Below are 21,773 nucleotides of genomic sequence, written 5' to 3' on the forward strand. Positions count from 1 at the left end.
GTTCCCAGCAGGAATTCCAGAGGAATTCCCCACTTCCACTGGAAATGCTCCCATCCCTGGAATTTTGCAGCTGGAGGAGATTTTCCTTCCACTCTTGGAGAGATTTTGTGGTTTTTGGCTTTAAATTCCCCTTTTTTGTGTTCTATAACATTCCTTAAAAATCACCATAATAACCAAAATAGATATTTTAGGAGCTTTTGAAGGGCTGAGTCTCCTCCCCTTAAATTGTCCCAGTTTTGGGATTATTTATTCCACCAAATCTTTCAGCTCCAAAACTTCCAATCTCAGCTCCTTCACCTTTTTTTTGGGGAATGTGCCCAGCAGGAATTCCTGCAGGTGTCACTGGATGATCTTTGAGGTCCCTTCCAACCCAAACCATTCCACGGTTCAGGAAAACTGGGAGATATTGTTGAAATCGGAAGGGGACCGAGAACACAGAACATTTTTTTTCCCTGGAAACTGGAAAAGGTTTGGGTCAAACTCCAGAGGTTCCTGAGGTGACAGGAACTGCTCCTTACCACAGAGCCCGGGGTTGCAGTCAGCATTTCCAGGAGGTCTCTGGGATAGTTTTTGGCGGAAATGTGCAAGAGGTCCCCGTAGGATGGAACCGGCATTTCCTCTGGGATGATCTGATTCCAGGAACCTGGCGTGGGAAAGACAATCCTCAGGAAAAACCTTCTCCACACTAACAGGAGGAACATTTCCATTTCCATTCTCCACCCCTGCGAGTGGCCAAGGCCACCTTGGATTGGGGGCGGTTTTGTGTGGAAGAGGTTTCAGAGCGACTACTGTGAGCCAGAGAGAAGGTTGGGAAGAGGATCCGCGTTTGATAAGAGGATCCATGTTTGAGAAGAAGAGGATCCATGTTTGATAAGAGGATCCATGTTTGATAAGAGGATCCATGTTTGAGAGGAGGTCCACGTTTGAGAGGAGGATCCGTGTTTGATAAGAGGATCCATGTTTGATAAGAGGATCCATGTTTGAGAGGAGGATCCGTGTTTGATAAGAGGATCCATGTTTGATAAGAGGATCCATGTTTGATAAGAGGATCCGCGTTTGATAAGGGGATCCATGTTTGATAAGAGGATCCATGTTTGATAAGAGGATCTGTGTTTGATAACAGGATCCATGTTTGAGAAGAAGAGGATCCATGTTTGATAAGAGGATCCATGTTTGAGAGGAGGTCCACGTTTGAGAGGAGGATCCGTGTTTGATAAGAGGATCCATGTTTGATAAGAGGATCTGTGTTTGATAAGAAGATCTGTGTTTGATTACAGGATCCATGTTTGATAGGATCCATGTGGATAAGAGGATCCATGCTTGATAAGGAGATCCATGTTTGATAAGGAGAGGATTCATTTTTGATAAGAGGATCCATGTTTGAGAGGAGGATCCATGTTTGAGAGGAGGATCCATGTTTGATAAGAGGATCCATGTTTGATAAGGGGATCCATGTTTGAGAAGAGGATCTGTGTTTGATTACAGGATCTGTGTTTGATAAGAAGATCTGTGTTTGATTACAGGATCCATGCTTGATAAGGAGATCCATGTTTGATAAGGAGAGGATTCATTTTTGATAAGAGGATCCATGTTTGATAAGAGGATCCATGTTTGACAAGAAGAGGATCCATGTTTGATAAGAGGATCCATGTTTGAGAGGAGGATCCGTGTTTGATAAGAGGATCCATGTTTGATAAGAGGATCCATGCTTGATAAGAAGAGGATCCATGTTTGATAAGAGGATCTCTGTTTGATAAGAGGATCCATTTTTGATAAGAGGATCCGTGTTTGATAAGAAGAGGATCCATGTTTGGTAAGAGGATCCATGTTTGATATGAGGAGGATCCATGTTTGATTAGAGGATCCATGTTTGATAAGAAAAGGATCCATGTTTGATAGGAGGATCCATGCTTGATAAGAAGAGGATCCATGTTTGATAGGAGCATCCATGTTTGATGGGAGGATCCATGTTTGATAGGAGGATCCATGTTTGATAAGAAGAGGATCCATTTTTGATAAGAGGATCCATGTTTGATAAGAAAAGGATCCATGTTTGATGGGAGGATCCATGTTTGAGAGGAGGATCCATGTTTGATATGAAGAGGATCCATGTTTGAGAAGAGGATCCATGTTTGATAATAGGATCCATGTTTGATAAGAGAATCCATGTTTGATAAGAAGAGGATCCATGTTTGATAAGAAGAAGATCCATGTTTGATAACCGGATCCATGTTTGATAAGAAGAGGATCCATGTTTGATAGGAGGATCCATGTTTACCCCTGAAAGAATTTCCTCCCCAGGTCATTGACACAGAACCCAAGACAGAAAGAAGGATAAATCAGAGAAACTGCAACTGCCTGTTCCAATGAGCACCTTGTTTGTCTCTTGTGACCAATGAATAAAGTGTAAACTGATGATTTGTGTAAGAATGTATAAAAAGCATGAATGCTGGAATAAAAACAGTTTGAAATCTTCTGGAGATGGAGTTGTTTGTATTCTCTCTCCCATATTCAGCAGTTTTGGTTTGGCTAATTTGAGATTTCCCCGTTAATGAGCGCTAATGAGTGTGGTGGGTTCAGTGTTGGTTAATCACCAGAGCACTCACTAGGATGTGCTCACCTGCTTCCTGTTGGGAGGCAGGGATAGGAAATAGGAAATAAGAAATAGGAAATGGAAATAGGAAAGGTAAACCAGGCTTAAAAGTTTCAAAAGTTATCAAGAGAAATTTATCAGCAGTTACTAAAAGGAAAAAAAGTGATAAGAATCAAACCAAAACCTTTAGGACGCTTTTCCTCCCCCTACGAACTTTTCTTTCTTAAGGACAATGTGAAGAAACAAACCCTGAATTTTCAGCCAGTTCTCCAGTTTCTTTCCTCTTTCACAGGTGTTTTGCACAAAAGCGTACACAGCTTTTCAGTACTCAGAAAATTTATATCACTTCTGTAAATAACTCCCACAAAACCACCACAGGGCTGGAGAAACCTGGCCTTTAAGGTGGCTCCACACAGTTCAGCTTTTAAAACCAAAATGATTTTGAATAATTAAAATTATTTCCAAATTGGGAAAAAAATAACTGGCTGGGCTTTAAGGTCCCCTCCACACAACTCTGTTTTTAAAACCAAAATTATTTAGAATAATAAAATTATTTCAAAATTGAAAAAAAAAATCTGTAAACTAGGATAAACTAGGAGCCTGTGTATAAAATCACATTAAATATTGATTTAAACCATAGAAATAATAATTAAAAATATTTTTGTTTGGCATTCTTTCCTCTGAGGGCTCTGGTTTTCCAGGGAAATTGTGGATTCCTCATCCCTGGAAGTGTCCAAGGCCAGCTTGGAGCACCCTGGGATAGTGGAAGGTGTCAGGGCTGGACCTGGATTGGCTTTAAATTCCCTCCCAACCCCAACCATTCCAGGATTTTAACGGTTTCCAATCACTGGGATCACTTTTATCCCATAGATAAAAGCTTCCAATGGAAGTTCAAAGCATTATCAGCTCCAAAAATTGCTCTAATTCTGCTATTAAATTTTTTTTTTAAAGAACTTATCTATTTTCTCCCTGGATATTTTTTTTACTGTACACCAGCAAAAGATCTTGTCCAGAAGTTCATTAACCAAAAAAAAAAAAGAATTATAAACCTCTCATAATCTCCCACAAGCAATCTTCTCACTAAAAACCTCCCTTTTAAAGACAACCTTGGGGCAAGGTTTGGAAAATAAATTATTTCCCACAGTCCATGAGAAGAGAGGATCTCTTTAAATTTATTTAAACCCCTATAAATGGGGCTCTGGGGGAATTTAATGGCGTGCAGTAAATTTAAAAGTTACTTTAGGAGCAGCAGAATTGCCAAAATCTCGCCGTGTTAATGAAGATTCTGTAGTGACAAGTGACTCTCTGCAAGAGCTGCTGAGGGATAAAAAGTCCTTTAAAGGAGCTTCAGATACTTAAATCTATCTCCAAAAAGACCAGGATTATACAAAAATCTTTTCTTTTTAATCCTCAGGCTTTTCTCTTCTTTTCTAATAATCTCCCTAGGGTTTGTTGCCTTCGAGACAAAACGTCCCCAGAGTTTTTAAGGCAAGAAAATACAATATTATAGCAAATAAGGCAAGGAAATCACCTTTTTCATTTCAGATGAGCGTGGAAGTTCTGGAAATTAAAATAAAATCTACTTCATTTAAAGCTAAATAAGATTTTTCAGCCAAGCCCTCACTGCTGTAGCTCTGAGAAGCCGCAATGTGTACAGAAGCTTCTCCTGTGTCCATTGGGAAATTAATACCATTCATTCTTGCAGGATCCAAAATGACACGAAATTATCAACTGATGAATATTGCACTGTCCTTTATTACAAATTTCAGACGTTTTGCCCTTTTTTTCCAGCTGCTTTTATTTGCAGCCTTCCCCAGGCTGTGGGTATTGGCTCTGTGCTCCTGAGGGAACAGATCCTGTTCCAATGCATCCAAAATGGAAGCAAATCCAAAGCGATGGAAATTCCTGGAGTCACAGGGAAAAAAAATCCTAAAAATGAGCTTCTTTTTAACTCATCTTGCAGATCTTCTTGTTACCAAAATGTCCTTCTTGGTTATTTATTTTTGTTTTATTCCAGTAAAGTTCTTCTCCCTCCCTTTCCCTCCTGGAGCCAATTCTGTGGCTGCAGGATCAAGGAATTGATCTGCCTGAAAGTGTGGGGGTTTTGGGGTTTGTTTTTGCTGTGGTAATTTAGAAATGTCCATGATTTAATTTATTTAATAAATGTAGGAATTTGGGGTTTGTTCATTTTTGCTGTGTTAATTCAGGAATTTACATGATTTAATAAATTAAGTAAATGTAGGAATTTGATTTTTGTTCACTTTCACTGTGTTAATTTAAGAATTTCCATAATTTAATAAATTTAGGAATGTGGTTTTTGTTCATTTTTGCTGTGCTAATTTAGAAATTTCCATGATTTAATAAATTTATGAATTTGTTTTTGGTTTGGTTTTGCTGTGTTGATTTAGGAATTTACATAATTTAATAAATTTAGGAATTTGTTTTTGTTTGGTTTTGCTGTGTTAATTTAGAAATTTACATAATTTAATAAAATTAATAAATTTAGGAATTTGTTTTTTGGTTTGTTTTTGCTGTGTCGATTTAGGAATTTACATAATTTAATAAATTTAGGGATTTGTTTTTGGCTTATTTTTGCTGTGTTGATTTAGGAATTTCCATCATTTAATAAATTTAGGAATTTGTTTTTTGTTTGCTTTTGCTGCGTTAATTTAGAAATTTACATAATTTAATAAAAGTAATAAATTTAGGAATTTGGTTTTGGTTTATTTTTGCTGTGTCGATTTAGGAATTTCCATAATTGAATACATTTAGGAATTTGGTTTTTGTTCATTTTTGCTGTGCTAATTTAGCAATTTCCATAATTGAAGAAATTTAGGAATTTGGTTTTGGTTTGTTTTTGCTATGCTAATTTAGGAATTTACATGATTGAATTTATTTAATAAATTTAGGAATTTGGTTTTGCTTTGTTTTTGCTGTGTTAATTTAGGAATTTCCACAACTGAATAAATTTATGAGTTTGTTTTTTGTTTGTTTTTGCTGTGTTAATTTAGGAATGAGAGCAAGCTCCTGGATCAGCTGGAAGGCTCCAGCCTCGGCCATTCAGGGGTTAAAAATCTTCTCTGAGACACCACGGATCATTTGGGGTCACCCCAAAAGCCCTGGGAGTGGATTTTGAAGTTGTCTTCCCACCTCATTATCCCGATTTTCCTGCTCTTTGTGCCATCCTGGGGAAGAGCAAGGGGAGGTCCCGGTGCCATCCCAGTTCCTTGCTGCTCGAGTTTGGGAGGCACAAAGGTCAGCCATGAGCACCCCTCGCTTGGGATTTACCTGGAATGGGACATCAGAGCCCAAATCCATCCTCAGATGGGCCAGGAAACTCCATCTGAGCCCAAAAAGCATCAGGAAACTCCATCTGAGCCAAAAACCATCCTCAGGAGAGTCAGGAAACTCCATCTGAGCCCAAAAAGCATCCGGAAACTCCATCTGAGCCCAAAACCATCCTCAGGAGAGTCAGGAAACTCCATCTGAGCCCAAAAAGCATCAGGAAACTCCATATGAGCCAAAAAACATTCTCAAGAAAGTTGGAAACTCCATCTGAGGCCAAAACAATCCTCAAAGGAGTCAGGAAATTCCATCTGAGCTCGAAAAAGGGTCAGGAGACCATCCAGATCCCAAGTCCATCCTCAGAGGAGTCAGGAAACTCCATCTGAACTCAAAACCATCCTCAGGAGAGCCAGGAAACTCTGTAGCCCAAAAAAGGGTCAGGAAAACATCCAGAGCCCAAAACCATCCCCAAAGGAATCAGGAAACTCCATCTGAGCCCAAAATCTTCAGAGGAGTCAAGAAACTCCATCTGAACTCAAAACCATCCTCAGGAGAGTTGGAAACTCCATCTGAGCCCAAAATCATCCACAGAGGAGTCAGGAAACTCCATCCAGAGACCAAAAAAGAGTCAGGAGACCATCCAGAGCCCAAATCCATCCTCAGGAGAGTTGGAAACTCCATCCAGAGGCCAAAACCTTCAGAGGAGTCAGGAAACTCCATCCAGAGCCCAAAACCATCCTCAGATGGGCCAGGAAACTCCATCTGAGCCCAAAATAGTCAGGAGACCATGCAGAGCCCAAAACCATCAGAGGAATCAGGAAACTCCATCCAGAGCCCCAAAAGAGGGTCAGGAAAACATGCAGAGCCCAAAACCGTCCTCAGGAGAGTTGGGAACTCCATCTGAGCCCAAATCCATCCTCAGATGGGTAAGGAAACGGCATTTGAGCCCAAAAGAGAGTCATGAAGCTGCATCTGAGCCCAGAATAGTCAGGAGACCATCCAGAGCCCAAAACCATTCTCAGGAGAGCTGGAAGCTCCACCTGAGCCCAAAATAGCGTCAGGAAAACACCCAGAGCCCAAAACCACCAAAGGAATCAGGAAACTCCATCTGAGCCCCCCCAAAAAAACATCTTCAGGAGAGCTGGAAACCCCACCTGAGCCCCAAACCATCCTCAGGAGGAACCAGCCTGGGAGAGCCATTGCAGAGCAGCTCGTGGAGGTTCCAGGCTGCATCATTTACAGATTTCCATTAATCAATTACCAATAAATTGGAAATCAATTAATTACCAATAAATAGGAATATCCTGCTGATGAAAGCACTTTACCTGTCCTGCCCCAGAGGCCTTCAAAGTTCTCCAGAACGTTAGGAGGCTCCATGCCCAGGTAGACCTTGACAACCAGACTGAGATCTGTGAGTGCCTTCTCCAGGTCATCTGCAGAGAGGGAAAAGCATTTCATGGCAGAGAGAAAGGAAACGGAATAAAAACCAACTTTTCATCAGTGCAAAGACACAAATCACACGGGTTTGACACAGAAATATGTTTTTAGCTTAGCCAGAAAATACAGAAATATGTTTGTGACAGAAACACGTTTTTAATGTCTCCTGGGGAGAAAAACCTTCGTCTTCATAAAGGTTTGAAGTTGAAAAAAACACATTGAAAAAAAGCTGAAATTCAGGCTCTGCACTCTCCTAAATATTTTCCTGTTGGTTCATTTCTTTAGGCCATATTTAAATTGCGAGCTCTGTGTGCCACATTTACAAATTTGCAATATTTACACCCTGGTGCTGTGGTTTAAGGTGGTGAACACCAAAACTCTACGAAAGGAATGAGTTACAGAGGGATTCTTTCCAGAAAGGATTCTCCCACCTGCTGGGAATTGGAGATTTCTGTGACCCCCAGGAGAACCCTGCACTGACCTGAGGCCTGGAGAAGCTTCCAGAATGGAATGGTGGAACTGGGATTGGGGGTGTGCAGTTTGGACAGGAGTGTGTGAGATCACAGGGTGGAAACTCAGAGTTTAAGGGTTTAGAATGCAGGAATAGATATAAAGCAAGATGCAGGTTTGGGGGCAGGGCTGCTCCTTCTTCACCTTCTCCTCCATGGGTTTGGGTGGTTTTGTGCCATTGGATTAAAAAGTCCCCATTGCAGGGCATGGGTGGTTGGTTATTGGGTTAAAAGTGAAAATAACTCAGGTGTCATTTCTTAATTGGACAGTTTAGCCCTAAAAGGCCTTGGGGGGAGAGAGATGGGGCTCCATTTTGAATTTGTTAGAGTGAGGTGCAGTAGAACTCAGGGTTTGTGAGACTGTGACATGGATAAGAACTAACAAACATCTGAGTCCAAACAAGAAACACCATCTCAGGCATTTAACACCAACCTTGGCAAAAAGAAGCTAAACTCACCAACCTGCTGTCCCTCAGTTCCTAATTATCCCAAAGGCAATCAGCAATTAACTTCTTGGAGCCCTGGCTGCTGGGAATTGGAGATTTCTGTGCTGCCAGGCACTGACCCCCAGGAGAACCCTGCACTGCCCTGAGGCCTGGAGAAGCTTCCAGAATGGAATGGTGGAACTGGGATTGTGGGTGTGCAGTTTGGACAGGAGTGTGTGAGATCACAGGGGGGAAACTCAGAGTTTAAGGGTTTAGAATGCAGGAATAGATATAAAGCAAGATGCAGGTTTGGGGGCAGGGCTGCTCCTTCTTCTCCTTCTCCTCCATGGGTTTGGGTGGTTTTGTGTCCTTGGATTAAAAAGTCCCCATTGCAGGGCATGGGTGGTTGGTTATTGGGTTAAAAGATAACTTATAATAATTATTATAATTATTTACTATAATTATCATCATAATTTGTTATAATTGGGTGAAAATAATTGAGGTGTCATTTCTTAATTGGACAGTTTAAAAGGCCTTGTAGAAAGAGAGATGGCTTCCACTTTTTGTTGTTGGAGTGAAGTGCTGCAGAGCACAGGGTTTGTGAGACTGTGACATAAATAAGGAAGAATAAACATCTGAGTCCCAATACAGTATTAAATATAACACAAGATGGAGGTTTTTGGGTTTTGGGCTGCTCCTTCTTTTCCTTCTTCTCCGTGGGTTTGGGTGGTTTTGTGCCATTGGATTAAAAAGTCCACATTTCAGGGCATGGGTGGTTGGTTATTGGGTTAAAAGTAAAAATTATTTAGGTTTAATTTCTTAATTGGACAGTTTAAAAGGTCTTGTGGAGAGAGAGAGAGAGAGAGATGGGGCTCCATTTTGGGGCTCCATTTTGAGTTTGTTATTGAAGTGCTGCAGACCTCAGGGTTTGTGAGGCTGAAATATAGATAAGTTCTAATAAACATCTGAGTGCAAACAAGAAATATCATCTTCTTGTTAATCCCAACCTCGGCAAAAAGAAGATAAACTGAGTTCCTAATTATCCCAGAGGCAATCAGCAATTAACTGACCCGTGTTGATGACGGCATCGAAGTAGCCAGGGTAGTCCTGGCAGACCTGGAGGTACATGTCCACCCTGCTCACTGCCTGGGCACGGGTGGTTGGTTATTGGGTTAAAAGATAATTTATAATAACTATTATAATAATTTATTATAATTTATTATAATAATTTATTATAATTGGGTGAAAATAATTGAGGTTTTGGGCAGTTTAAAAGGCCTTGTAGAGAGAGAGAGATAGGGCTCCATTTTGAGTTTGTTATTGAAGTGCTGCAGAACTCAGGGTTTGAGAGACTGTGACATGGATAAGAAAGAATAAACATCTGAGTCCCAACGCAGTACTAAATACATAAAACAAGATGCAGGTTTTGGGGCAGTGCTGGTCCTTCTTTGTCATCTTCTCCTCCATGGGTTTGGGTGGTTTTGTGCAATCGGATTAAAGAGTCCACATTGCAGGGCAGGGGTGGTTGGTTATTGGGTTAAAAGTGAAAATAATTCAGGTGTCATTTCTTAATTGGACAGTTTAAAAGACCTTGGAGAGAGAGAGATTGGGCTCATTTTGTGCTCAAGTGCTGTAGACCTCATGGTTTGTGCGACTGAAATATAGATAAGTTCTAATAAACATCTGAGTGCAAACAAGAAATATCATCTTGTTGTTAATCCCAACCTCGGCAAAAAGAAGATAAACTGAGTTCCTAATTATCCCAGAGGCAATCAGCAATTAACTGACCCGTGTTGATGACGGCATCGAAGTAGCCAGGGTAGTGCTGGCTGATCTGGAGGTACATGTCCACCCTGCTCACTGCCTCCTCCATCTCTGGCCTGCTGAACAGCCCTGTCCTCCTCAGGTGCTCCCCGTATTTCTCTTTGTCCTTTGGCACCAGCAGGATGCACCTGGGTCTGAAGTGAGTGCGCTTCAAGCTACGGACGCCCTGCAAAATAAAGCAGAGGGGGGGAAAAAGAAAAAAAAAAAAGTGGGGCTTTTCTGGAAACTGTTTGGTGGAATTTGGTGCTGAGGTTTTTTTTCTCCTGAAAATAAAGCAGAGAAAACAGAGTTTTTTCCTTCAAAATGAGTGTTGGTCCAATATGAAGCTGAGTTTTTTGTCCTTGAAAATAAAGCAGAAAAAAACCAGCATTTTCTTTTTCCTTGAAACTGAGTGTTTGTGAAATTTGGAGCTGAGTTTTTTTTCTCCTCGAAAATACAGCACAGGAACACAGGGGTTTATGATTGAAATTGAGTGTTAAATTTGGAGCTCAATTCTTTCTCCTGGAAAAATAAGCAGAGAAATAAAGCGGTTTTTTTCCTTGAAACTATTTGTGGAATTTGGTGCTGAGTTTTTTTCTTCCTCTTGAAAATTAAGCACAGAAAAAGTGGGTTTTTTCTTGAAACTTAGTTGTTTTGAAATTTGGAGCTGAGGTTTTGGGTTTTTTTTCTCCTTGCAAATAAAGCAGAGAAAAGTGTGGTTTTTTTTCTTGAAACTGAGTCTTTGTGTAATTTGAACCTCAGTTCAAATCAGCATTAATAAAAGAGCTCAAAATCAGCATTAATGAGGGCACTGAGAGCCCAAAATCAGCATTAATGAGAGAGCCCAAAAACAGCATTAATGAGAGAGCCCAAAATCAAAATCAGCATTAATGAGCCCAAAATCAGCACTAATTAAAGAGCCTAAAATCAGCGCTCATGAGGGCAATGAGAGGTTAATGAGAGAGCCCAAAATCAACGTTAATGAGAGCCCAAAATCAACGTTAATGAGGGGACTGAGAGCCCAAGATCAGCATTAATGAGAGAGCCCAAAATCAATATCAGCATTAATGAGAGCCCAAAATCAGCGTTAATGAGAGCCCAAAATCAACATTTATGAGGGCACTGAGAGCCCAAAATCAGCATTAATGAGGCCAAAATCAGCATTAATGAGAGAGCCCAAAATCAAAATCAGCATTATGGAGAGCCCAAAGTCAGCACTAATTAAAGAGCCTAAAATCAGCGCTCATGAGCCCAAAATCAACGTTAATGAGGGCAATGAGAGCCCAAAATCAGGTTTTTTTTTTTCCTCTTGAAAATAAAGCACAGAAAAAGTGGGTTTCTTCTTGAAACTTTTGAAATTTGGAGCTGAGGTTTTTTTCTCCTTGCAAATAAAGTAGAGAGAAGTGGTTTTTTTTTCTTGAAACTGAGTCTTTGTGTAATTTGAAGCTCAGTTTTATCTCTTGCAAATAAAGCAGAGTAAGAAGTGTTGTTTTTTCCTTGAAACAGAGCATTTGTTGAATTTGGAGCTGAGTTATTTCCTCTTGAAAATAAAGCAGAAAAAAACAAACCCAGCGCTTTTTTCCTTGAACCTGAGTGTTTGTGGAATTTGAAGCTCGGTGTTTTTTCTCCTCGAAAACACAGCAGAGAAACACAGGGCTTTATCTTGAACCTGAGTGCTCCTTTCCAGGAAGGAATTTTCCCCAATCTCCAACCCGAGGCCGTTCCCTCTGTCCTGCCCCACGTCCCATGAGGGAATTTGCCCCACCAGGTGACCTCACCTCGATTTCCATGTGGACACACGTAGCCAGCCCCTCCCTGGCTATGGACTCCAAGGTGCCTCTGGCCAGCCCATACCTGTGGCCGCTGTATTTGTAGGTTGCCAGAAATCTCCCCTGAAATTCAGAGCAAGGATAACGCCAAGGGAAACGTTCCAAAGGGAATAAGTTCCTCCAACGAACGCATCGCGTTGGGTTGCCCTGATTTCTCGCCCTACAAAGTTTCTTCGGGTTTAAATCAGTGTTAATGAGGGCAACGAGAGCCCAAAATCCACATTAGTGAGCCCAAAATCAGCGTTAATGAGAGAGCTCAAAATCAGCGTTAATGAGAGTCCAAAATCAAAATCAGCGTTAATGAGAGAGCCCAAAATCAACGTTTATGAGGGCACTGAAAGCCCAAGATTAGCATTAATGAGGGCACTGAGAGCCCAAGATCGGCGTTAATGAGAGCCCAAAATCAAAATCAGCATTATTGAGAGCCCAAAATCAGCACTAATTAAAGAGCCTAAAATCAGCGCTAATGAGGGCAATGAGATGTTAATGAGAGAGCCCAAAATCAACGTTAATGAGGGCATTGAGAGCCCAAGATCAGCATTAATGAGAGAGCCCAAAATTAGCATTAATGATGGCACTGAGAGCCCAAAATCAGGGTTAATGACCTCAAAATAAGTGATAATGAGGGCAATGAGAGCCCAAAATCAGTGTTAATGAGAGCCCAAAATCAGCACTAATGAGCCCAAAATCAACATTAGTGACCCCAAAACCGGCATTAATGAGAGAACCCAAAATCAGAGTTAATGAGCCCAAAATCAACGTTAATGAGGGCACTGAGAGCCCAAAATCAGCATTAATGAGAGAGCCCAAAAACAGCATTAATGAGAGAGCCCAAAATCAAAATCAGCATTAATGAGCCCAAAATCAGCACTAATTAAAGAGCCTAAAATCAGCGCTCATGAGGGCAATGAGAGGTTAATGAGAGAGCCCAAAATCAACGTTAATGAGCCCAAAATCAACGTTAATGCGGGCAATGAGAGCCCAAGATCAGCATTAATGAAAGAGCCCAAAATTAGCATTAATGATGGCACTGAGAGCCCAAAATCAGGGTTAATGAGCTCAAAATCAGTGTTAATGAGGGCACTGAGAGCCCAAGATCAGCGTTAATGAGAGAGCCCAAAATCAAAATCAGCATTATTGAGAGCCCAAAGTCAGCACTAATTAAAGAGCCTAAAATCAGCGCTAATGAGGGCAATGAGATGTTAATGAGAGAGCCCAAAATCAACGTTAATGAGGGCATTGAGAGCCCAAGATCAGCATTAATGAGAGAGCCCAAAATTAGCATTAATGATGGCACTGAGAGCCCAAAATCAGGGTTAATGACCTCAAAATAAGTGATAATGAGGGCAATGAGAGCCCAAAATCAGTGTTAATGAGAGCCCAAAATCAGCACTAATGAGCCCAAAATCAACATTAGTGACCCCAAAACCGGCATTAATGAGAGAACCCAAAATCAGAGTTAATGAGCCCAAAATCAACGTTAATGAGGGCACTGAGAGCCCAAAATCAGCATTAATGAGAGAGCCCAAAAACAGCATTAATGAGAGAGCCCAAAATCAAAATCAGCATTAATGAGCCCAAAATCAGCACTAATTAAAGAGCCTAAAATCAGCGCTCATGAGGGCAATGAGAGGTTAATGAGAGAGCCCAAAATCAACGTTAATGAGCCCAAAATCAACGTTAATGCGGGCAATGAGAGCCCAAGATCAGCATTAATGAAAGAGCCCAAAATTAGCATTAATGATGGCACTGAGAGCCCAAAATCAGGGTTAATGAGCTCAAAATCAGTGTTAATGAGGGCACTGAGAGCCCAAGATCAGCGTTAATGAGAGAGCCCAAAATCAAAATCAGCATTATTGAGAGCCCAAAGTCAGCACTAATTAAAGAGCCTAAAATCAGCACTAATGACGGCAATGAGATGTTAATGAGAGAGCCCAAAATCAACGTTAATGCGGGCAATGAGAGCCCAAAATCAACGTTAATGAAAGAGCCCAAAATTAGCATTAATGATGGCACTGAGAGCCCAAAATCAGGGTTAATGAGCCCAAAATCAACGTTAATGAAAGAGCCCAAAATTAGCATTAATGATGGCACTGAGAGCCCAAAATCAGGGTTAATGAGCCCAAAATCAATGTTAATGCGGGCAATGAGAGCCCAAGATCAGCATTAATGGAAGAGCCCAAAATCAGTGTTAATGAGAGCACTGAGAGCCCAAGATCAGCATTAATGAGGCCAAAATCAGCGTTAATGAGAGAGCCCAAAATCAAAATCAGCATTCTTGAGAGCCCAAAGTCAGCACTAATTAAAGAGCCTAAAATCAGCGCTCATGAGCCCAAAATCAACGTTAATGAGGGCAATGAGAGCCCAAAATCAGCGTTAATGAGAGCCCAAAATCAACGTTAATGAGCCCAAAATCAGTGTTAATGAGACCTGAAAATCAACGTTAATGAGAGCACAAAATCAACATTTATGAGGGCACTGAGAGCCCAAGATCAGCATTAATGAGGGCACTGAGAGCGTTAATGAGATCAGCGTTAATGAGAGAGCCGAAATTCAGTGTTAATGAGGGCACTGAGAGCCCAAAATCAGCATTAATGAGAGAGCCCAAAATCAGCATTAATGAGAGGCCAAAATCAGTGCTAATGAGCTCAAAATCAACGTTAATGAGGGCACTGAGAGCCCAAAATCAGCATTAATGAGCCCAAAATCAGCATTAATGAGAGCCCAAAATCAATATCAGCATTATTGAGAGACCAAAATCAGCACTAATTAAAGAGCCTAAAATCAGCGCTCATGAGGGCAATGAGAGGTTAATGAGAGAGCCCAAAATCAACGTTAATGAGCCCAAAATCAACGTTAATGAAAGAGCCCAAAATTAGCATTAATGATGGCACTGAGAGCCCAAAATCAGGGTTAATGAGCTCAAAATCAGTGTTAATGAGGGCACTGAGAGCCCAAGATCAGCGTTAATGAGAGAGCCCAAAATCAGTGTTAATGAGAGAGCCCAAAATCAAAATCAGCATTATTGAGAGGCCAAAGTCAGCACTAATTAGAGCTCAAAATCAGCGCTAATGAGGGCAATGAGATGTTAATGAGAGAGCCCAAAATCAGCGTTAATGAGCCCAAAATCAGCATTAATGAAAGAGCACAAAATCAGCATTAATGAGGGCAATGAGAGTTCAAAATGAGAGTTAATGTGAGCCCAAAATCAGCGTTAATGAAGCATAAAATTAAATATTAAAATAAAATTAAAATTCTATAATATATAAATATATATTACATAAAAACATACATACTACATTCAAATTAAACTCTTTGATGATTGTTCTCATGAAGGGCCAGCTCAGTTGTTCCAGGCTCCCCCCTTTGGTATCAATACAAATATTGGGGCTCTGTGGTGGCTTTTCAAGGCCAAGTTTTGTTGTAAAAAGCATCAAAAAGAGCAGCTGGAGGCAGAAATCCTTCAGAGAAACCTCATTCCTTTAGGGGGGATTTGCTAAACTTCCAAGGAATTCCCTGCAGGGTTGCTGGTAAATGTTGAAAAAATAAATACCAATAAACCCCACACTATATTTCTGCCTGAAAATCAGTTTATTTCTACATTATAGTATTATTTAAATATTCCCCACTGGCCATTTTGCCCATCTCGTGGTTTCTATAAATTCATTTGCAGGGGAAAAGACAGCACAAATCTACAGGAAATTTGTGGTTTGACTTAAAAACACGACTGGGAGTGAATAAACATTCACACCCAGGCACAAACCTGGTGTGATAATAAAAATAAAATATTTTTAAAATATATTAAAAATATATTAAATAAATATAAATATATAAATAATATATAATAAACATATTAATATATAATAATATATAACTATAATATATAGTAATATAGTCATTATATTAAGTTACATATATAGTTACATATATATATTATATATATTATATATATATCTATATATAGTTATATAGTTATATATAGTTATATATAGTTATATAGTTATTATATATAATAATAATATGTAACTTAAAAACACAACTGAGAGTGAATAAACATTCACACCCAGGCACAAACCTGGTGTGATAATAAAAATAAAATATTTTTAAAATATATAAAATATATATTAAATAAATATAACTATATAAATTATATATATTAAATAAATATAAAATATATAAATAATATACAATAAACATATTCATATATAATATATTACATATTAATATGTATTATATTATATATTTATATATAATATATTAATATTATATATTAATATGTGTAATAAATAATATATAATAATACATATAAAATAATATATTAAAATAATATATAAAATAAATAATATATATTTAAATATATAAATATATAAAATATAAATATATATTAAATACAAAGATATATAAAGATATATAAAGATATATAAAAATATATAAAAATATATAAAAATATATAAAAATATATAAAAATATAAAAATAAATCAGGCTTGGACAGAGAAGTCGAGTTCACTGTGGGAGCAGGAAAAAAGCTGCAAGGACAGGAGTCAGGCACTTACTGCTTTCACCATTTTGTCAAATTCTTCTTCAGAAATGAAATGATAATCCAATCTGTTTTCTTCCCCAAAATAAGCTTTCCTGGTGGTGTGGCAGGGCCTGGGATATTTATGGGATAATAAAGAAATAACTTGGTTTCAATCCCTGCAGCAGCTCTGGAACAGCAGTGGGGAGGAGGGGGGGGAAAGCAGGGAAACCAGAAATAATTTCATTTTTAAGCAGCAAAGAAATACGAGAAATAGAAAGAGAGGTGCAAATCACACCCCTAAACGCTGGGTGTTTGAAAGATTGACCCATAAATACACCCAAAAAAGTTAAATTTAAGGTGGTGTTTTGGTGATAAATCCCTGCCCAGCCCAGCCCGGCCCGAGCTGGAGCCGTCACAGCAGCCTGGGACTCAGAAATGATGAACTCCATTTTTCCCCAATTCTGTCAGGCTTGGGGATGATAGAAAGTCAAATCCTAAATGTGGAAAAGGAGCTGGGCTGAGCCGGGGGGGTTAAGAAAGAGCTCCAAAGTCCAATTTTTAAACAGATGGTCACGGGGAGGGGGGGGAAACAATCCTGAAAGTGGGGAGAAAAGTGGGAGAAAAGGGAGGGAAAATAAAAATTCAGCTACCTCAGCTTCACACCAGGATGAAACACTAAAAACCCACCAAAATCCCCCCCAAAAAACCCCCAAAACCCAGATAATTAATGCAGGAAATAATTCGAGACTGAAGTATTCAGTGGGTCTGGTTCTGTTTAAAAATCAGATTTTTTTTTCTGCTTTGCCTTTAGACTGGGAAAAAAAAGGGATGGAAGGGAATTCCCTGTTATTCCATGAGGATAAACCTCATCCACCATGGTGAAACACTAAAAACCCACCAAAATCCTCTAAAAAAACCAGCTAATTAATGCAGGCAACAATTAGAGACTGAAGGACTCAGTGGATCTCATTCTGTTGGAAAATCTGATTTTTCTCCTCCTTTCTGCTTTGCCATTAAAATGGGAAAAAAGGCAGGGAAAGGAATTCCCTGCCATCCCATGAGGACAAACCTCATCCACCAGGGTGAAACACTAAAAACTCACTAAAAAAAACCCCAAATACCTAAAAAAACCCCAAAAATCCCCCATTAATTAATGCAGGTAACAAATTGAGAATGGAATATTCAGTGGGTCTGGGCCTGTTTGAAAATCAGATTTTTCTCCTCTTTTCTGCTTTGCATTAAAGTGGGAAAAAAGGCAGGGAAAGGAATTCCCTGGCATCCCATAAGGACAAACCTCAGCCAGCAGGGTGAAACACTAAAAACTCACTAAAAAAACCCCAAAAACCCCCAAAAATCGCCCAGTTAATTAATGCAGGTAACAATTGGAGAATGGAATATTCACGGGCTCTTGTTCTGTTTGAAAATCAGATTTCCCTCCTTGTTTCTGCTTTGCCATTAAAGTGGGATAAAAGGAAATTCTTTCTTTTTTTAGTTGTGTTTTTTTAATTTTCTTTTTTGCTTTTTTGGAGGCTTTTTTGGTTCGTTTTGGGGTTTTTGTTTGTTTGGCTTTGGGGTTCTTTTGTTTGGGGTTTTTGAGGGGCTTGGGTTTTAAGGTTTTTTTTTGTTTTGGTTTGTGATTTTTTTTATTTCTGGTTGTGGGGTTTTTTGCATTTTTGGTTGGGTTTTTTTTTGTTTTGTTTTGGTCTGTAGGGGTTTTTTTTTGCTTTTGGTTTTTTTTTATTATGTTTCTTTGTTTGGTTGGGGTTTTTTCCTGTTTTTTTTTGGTTTCTGGGTTTGATGTTTGTTTTCTGGTTTGGTTTGCTTTTGTTTATTTTCTCTTTTGCTTTGTGTTTTCATTCGTTTGTTTTGTTTTCATCTTTTCTGGTTTGGTCGTGAATTTCATTTATTTGGGTTTTGTTCCCTGCCTGTTTTGGTTTGTGGTTTTCATTTGTTTGTTTTATTTTAATTTGTGAGGTTCATTTGTTTGTTTATTTTAGTTTGTGAGGTTCATTTGTTTGTTTGTTCTATTTTAATTTGTGAGGTTCACTTGTTTGTTTTAATTTTAGTTCACGAAGTTCATTTGTTTGTTTGGTTTTCGTTTCTTCGTTTTCTGTTTTGGTTTGTGTTTTCCTTTTTTTGGGTTGGTCTATTGTCTGGTTTGGTTTATGATTTTCATTTGTTTGGTTTGTTTTAGTTTGTGGTTCAATTCGTTTGGTTTTGTTTCTTTTATATTTTGATTTGTGATTTTCATTCGTTCATTCCATTTTCTGTTTGTTTGTTGTTCCCTTTCCAAATCAATTTGATAACTTAAATAACTTTCACTCATTAACTTCAGCCAATCAAGCCTTGACAAGACACAAAACCACAGCAAAATTCCTTCTTTTTACCTTCTTTCCAAAAAAAAAACCCCACCAACCAAACCAGCAGCAATTCCAACCTCCATCCTCTGGTGGTTTCTTATAAGCTCAGGGTGCAGAACTCACCCAAATCTGAAGAAAGTCTTGAATTGTCTGCAGAGTTTGAGAGAAAGTTGCCTCCTCCCCCCGGCCACGGGGCCCAGCAACACCAGCATGGGGTAGGGATCATCAAAAGCGGGCAAAGTGCTGCAAGAGAGGAATTAATTCACATTAATTCGCCTCAAAAATCAAATTTCAGCGGCTTTTTCAGAAAGCTTTGCGGAGGTTTTATCACCCCTTCAACTCAGCTCAGCTTGTTCACAAAATTGACAAAAATTGAGGGGCTCTAAATGTAAGAATAGCACCAAAAAAATCTGCATTAAAGACTCTTTTTGTAAAGGAATAATGTTATTTTTTACTCTGATTTACAGCCTTTTCTAAAGGGCCGGGATTTGCTGGGGTATTTTTTCCAGAGGTGGGAATATTTTAATGAGCAGGATAACTGGAATAAATCTGGAATAAACGGAATCCTACAGATTTTTCCACTTTCCTGCACGACCCCGTTGCCTTTCATGTCCAGTGAAGGTGTAAAAATTCTTCAATTAAATAAAAAAACCCCACTCAGATCACTAAAACTTCAATGAACAAAACAAATCCACAATAAAAGGGCTTAAAATGCTGCAAAAATAAGAAATTCTTCATTTTTCCATGCTGAGCTGAGGATTAAATCCTCCGGTTTTCCACTTCCAGGTGTAAGTGGAAGACTGAAGTAAAAATAGAATTTTAAATTAATTTTTAATTTTTTTAAAATTTATTTTTAAATCTCAGGTAGATTTTAAGAATGGGTCACTTGGAAATATGGCAGGAATAACTGAAATAATTCCAAATGCAGTGATTTTTAATTAATAAGTAGTTTTAACGGAATTTTAAGTGAAAGAAAACTGCCTCTGTGTCCATTTAATGGGATTTTAAACAGGAGACCTGAAAAGAGAAATATTATATAATTTAAGAAAAAAAATTATAATATAAGAAAATAAATATAAGACAATAATATAAGAAAATATAAGAAAATAATATAAGAAAAAATATAAGAAAAATAAATATAAGAAAAAAATAAGAAAAATAAAAGGAAAATAGGAAAAATTAAGAAAATTATATAAGAAAACATAAGAAAATAATATAAGAAAAAAAGGAAATAAAAAAATATATTTATATTTTATAATATATTTATAAAAGTGAAATATATTTATCTTACCACCCCTCTCACAAATAACTCATTCTTTCAGAAATAAGGCCACTTCCAGGGATGAGGAATTTTTTAGGAATCCTGTGACAGGGCCTCTCCAATCCTGAAAATAAAGATTTTTTTTTTCCTTCTCCCTACACAGGACTTGTTCCAGGCTTGGAAAATGCAGAATTCCTCTGGCATCTTTCCTTCCACGAGGAAATGTTACACCCAGTAAATCACCCCTTGATGAGATCATGCTCAAAATTCAATTTTTCTTCAATAAATTCTGAATGCCCCCTGTCCTCAGATTCCTGGGATTTAGGATTCCATCAGGAGAACATTTCCATAATCCTGTCTTTATCACACCACCACTTCTTGGTTTCCAACACTGAAATTTTGGAGGTTCCTACAGCTTGGAAGAAGATTCTGGAAAAGTTTTGGGCTCGTAATTCAAATTTTTTTGTCTTTGTGGGCATTGCTGTGAAAGATTAATAAATGTTAATGCCAAAATGGATTATTTTGATGATCTGATCCGTCCTCTCCTCGTTCCACTTGGAATTCCCCAAGCTGGTTCTTGTTTCAGGCTTGGAAAATGCAGAATTCCTCTGGCATCTTTCCTTCCACGAGGCAATGTTACACCCAATAAATCATCCCTTGATGAGATCACGCTCAAAATTCAGATTTTCTTCAATAAATTCCCAATTCACCCTGTCCTAAAATTCCTGGGATTTAGGATTCCATCAGGAGAACATTTCCATAATCCTGTCCTTCATCACATTGAGAACTCCTTGGTTCTCAACAATGAAAGTTTGGGGGTTCTACAGCTTGGAAGAAGATTCTGGAAAAGTTTTGGGCTTGTAATTCAAATTTCTTTGTCTCTGTGGGCAGTGCTGCGAAAGATTAATAAGTTTTAAGGCCAAAAGGGATTATTTTGATGATCTAAGTCATCATCCCACTTGGAATTCCCCAAGCTGGTTCTTGTTTCAGGCTTGGAAAATGCAGAATTCCTCTGGCATCTTTCCTTCCGCGAGGAAATGTTACACCCAATAAATCATCCCTTGATGAGATCACGCTCAAAATTCAGATTTTCTTCAATAAATTCCCAATTCCCCCTGTCCTAAGATTCCTGGGATTTAGGATTCCATCAGGAGAACATTTCCATAACCCTGTCCTTAATTACATCACCACTAAAAATTTGGGAGGTTTCTACAGCTTGGAAGCAGATTATTGAAAAGTTTTGTGCTCATAATTCAAATTTCTTTATCTTTGTGGGCACTGCTGTGAAAGATGAATAAATTTTAAGGCAAAGTGGATTATTTTGATGATCTGATCCATCCTCTTCTCGTTCCACTTGGAATTCCCCAAGCTGGTTCCTGTTCCAGGCTTGGAAAATGCAGAATTGCACTGGCATCTTTCCCTTTATGAGGAAATGTTACACCCAATAATGTCCCAGTGGATCATCCCTCCAAAAAATTACACTCAAAATTCAAATTCTCCTCAATAAATTTCCAAATTCCCCCTGTCCTCAGATTCCTGGAATTCAGGATTTCATGAGGAGAACATTTCCATAATCCTGTCCTTCATTATATCACCACTAAAAATTGGGGGTTCTACAGCTTGGAAGAAGATTCTGGAAAAGAAATTTGAATAATGAGCCCAAAACTCTTTCTCTTTGTGGGCACTGCTGTGAGAGATGAATAAATTTTAAGGCAAAGTGGATTATTTTGATGATCTGAACCATCCTCTCC

General features: G+C 38.7%; 1 protein-coding gene across 2 annotated transcripts in view; it reads right to left on the reverse strand.

Annotated features, from left to right (window-relative positions):
- LRGUK (leucine rich repeats and guanylate kinase domain containing) overlaps positions 1-21,773 on the reverse strand; it is a 60,259-nt gene that overhangs the window by 12,200 nt on the left and 26,286 nt on the right. For both annotated transcript variants that reach the window (XM_066551062.1, XM_066551061.1), the window contains exons 11-16: positions 18,885-19,004; positions 16,436-16,532; positions 11,831-11,944; positions 10,038-10,239; positions 7,204-7,311; positions 519-643 (exon numbers count right to left, since the gene is read on the reverse strand). In XM_066551062.1, coding sequence (XP_066407159.1) covers positions 519-643; positions 7,204-7,311; positions 10,038-10,239; positions 11,831-11,944; positions 16,436-16,532; positions 18,885-19,004 — 766 coding nt within the window. The remainder of the gene's footprint in view (positions 1-518; positions 644-7,203; positions 7,312-10,037; positions 10,240-11,830; positions 11,945-16,435; positions 16,533-18,884; positions 19,005-21,773) is intronic.

The sequence above is a fragment of the Molothrus aeneus genome, chromosome 5, assembly GCF_037042795.1.
Source record: "Molothrus aeneus isolate 106 chromosome 5, BPBGC_Maene_1.0, whole genome shotgun sequence".
In the NCBI taxonomy this organism is placed as follows: domain Eukaryota; kingdom Metazoa; phylum Chordata; class Aves; order Passeriformes; family Icteridae; genus Molothrus; species Molothrus aeneus.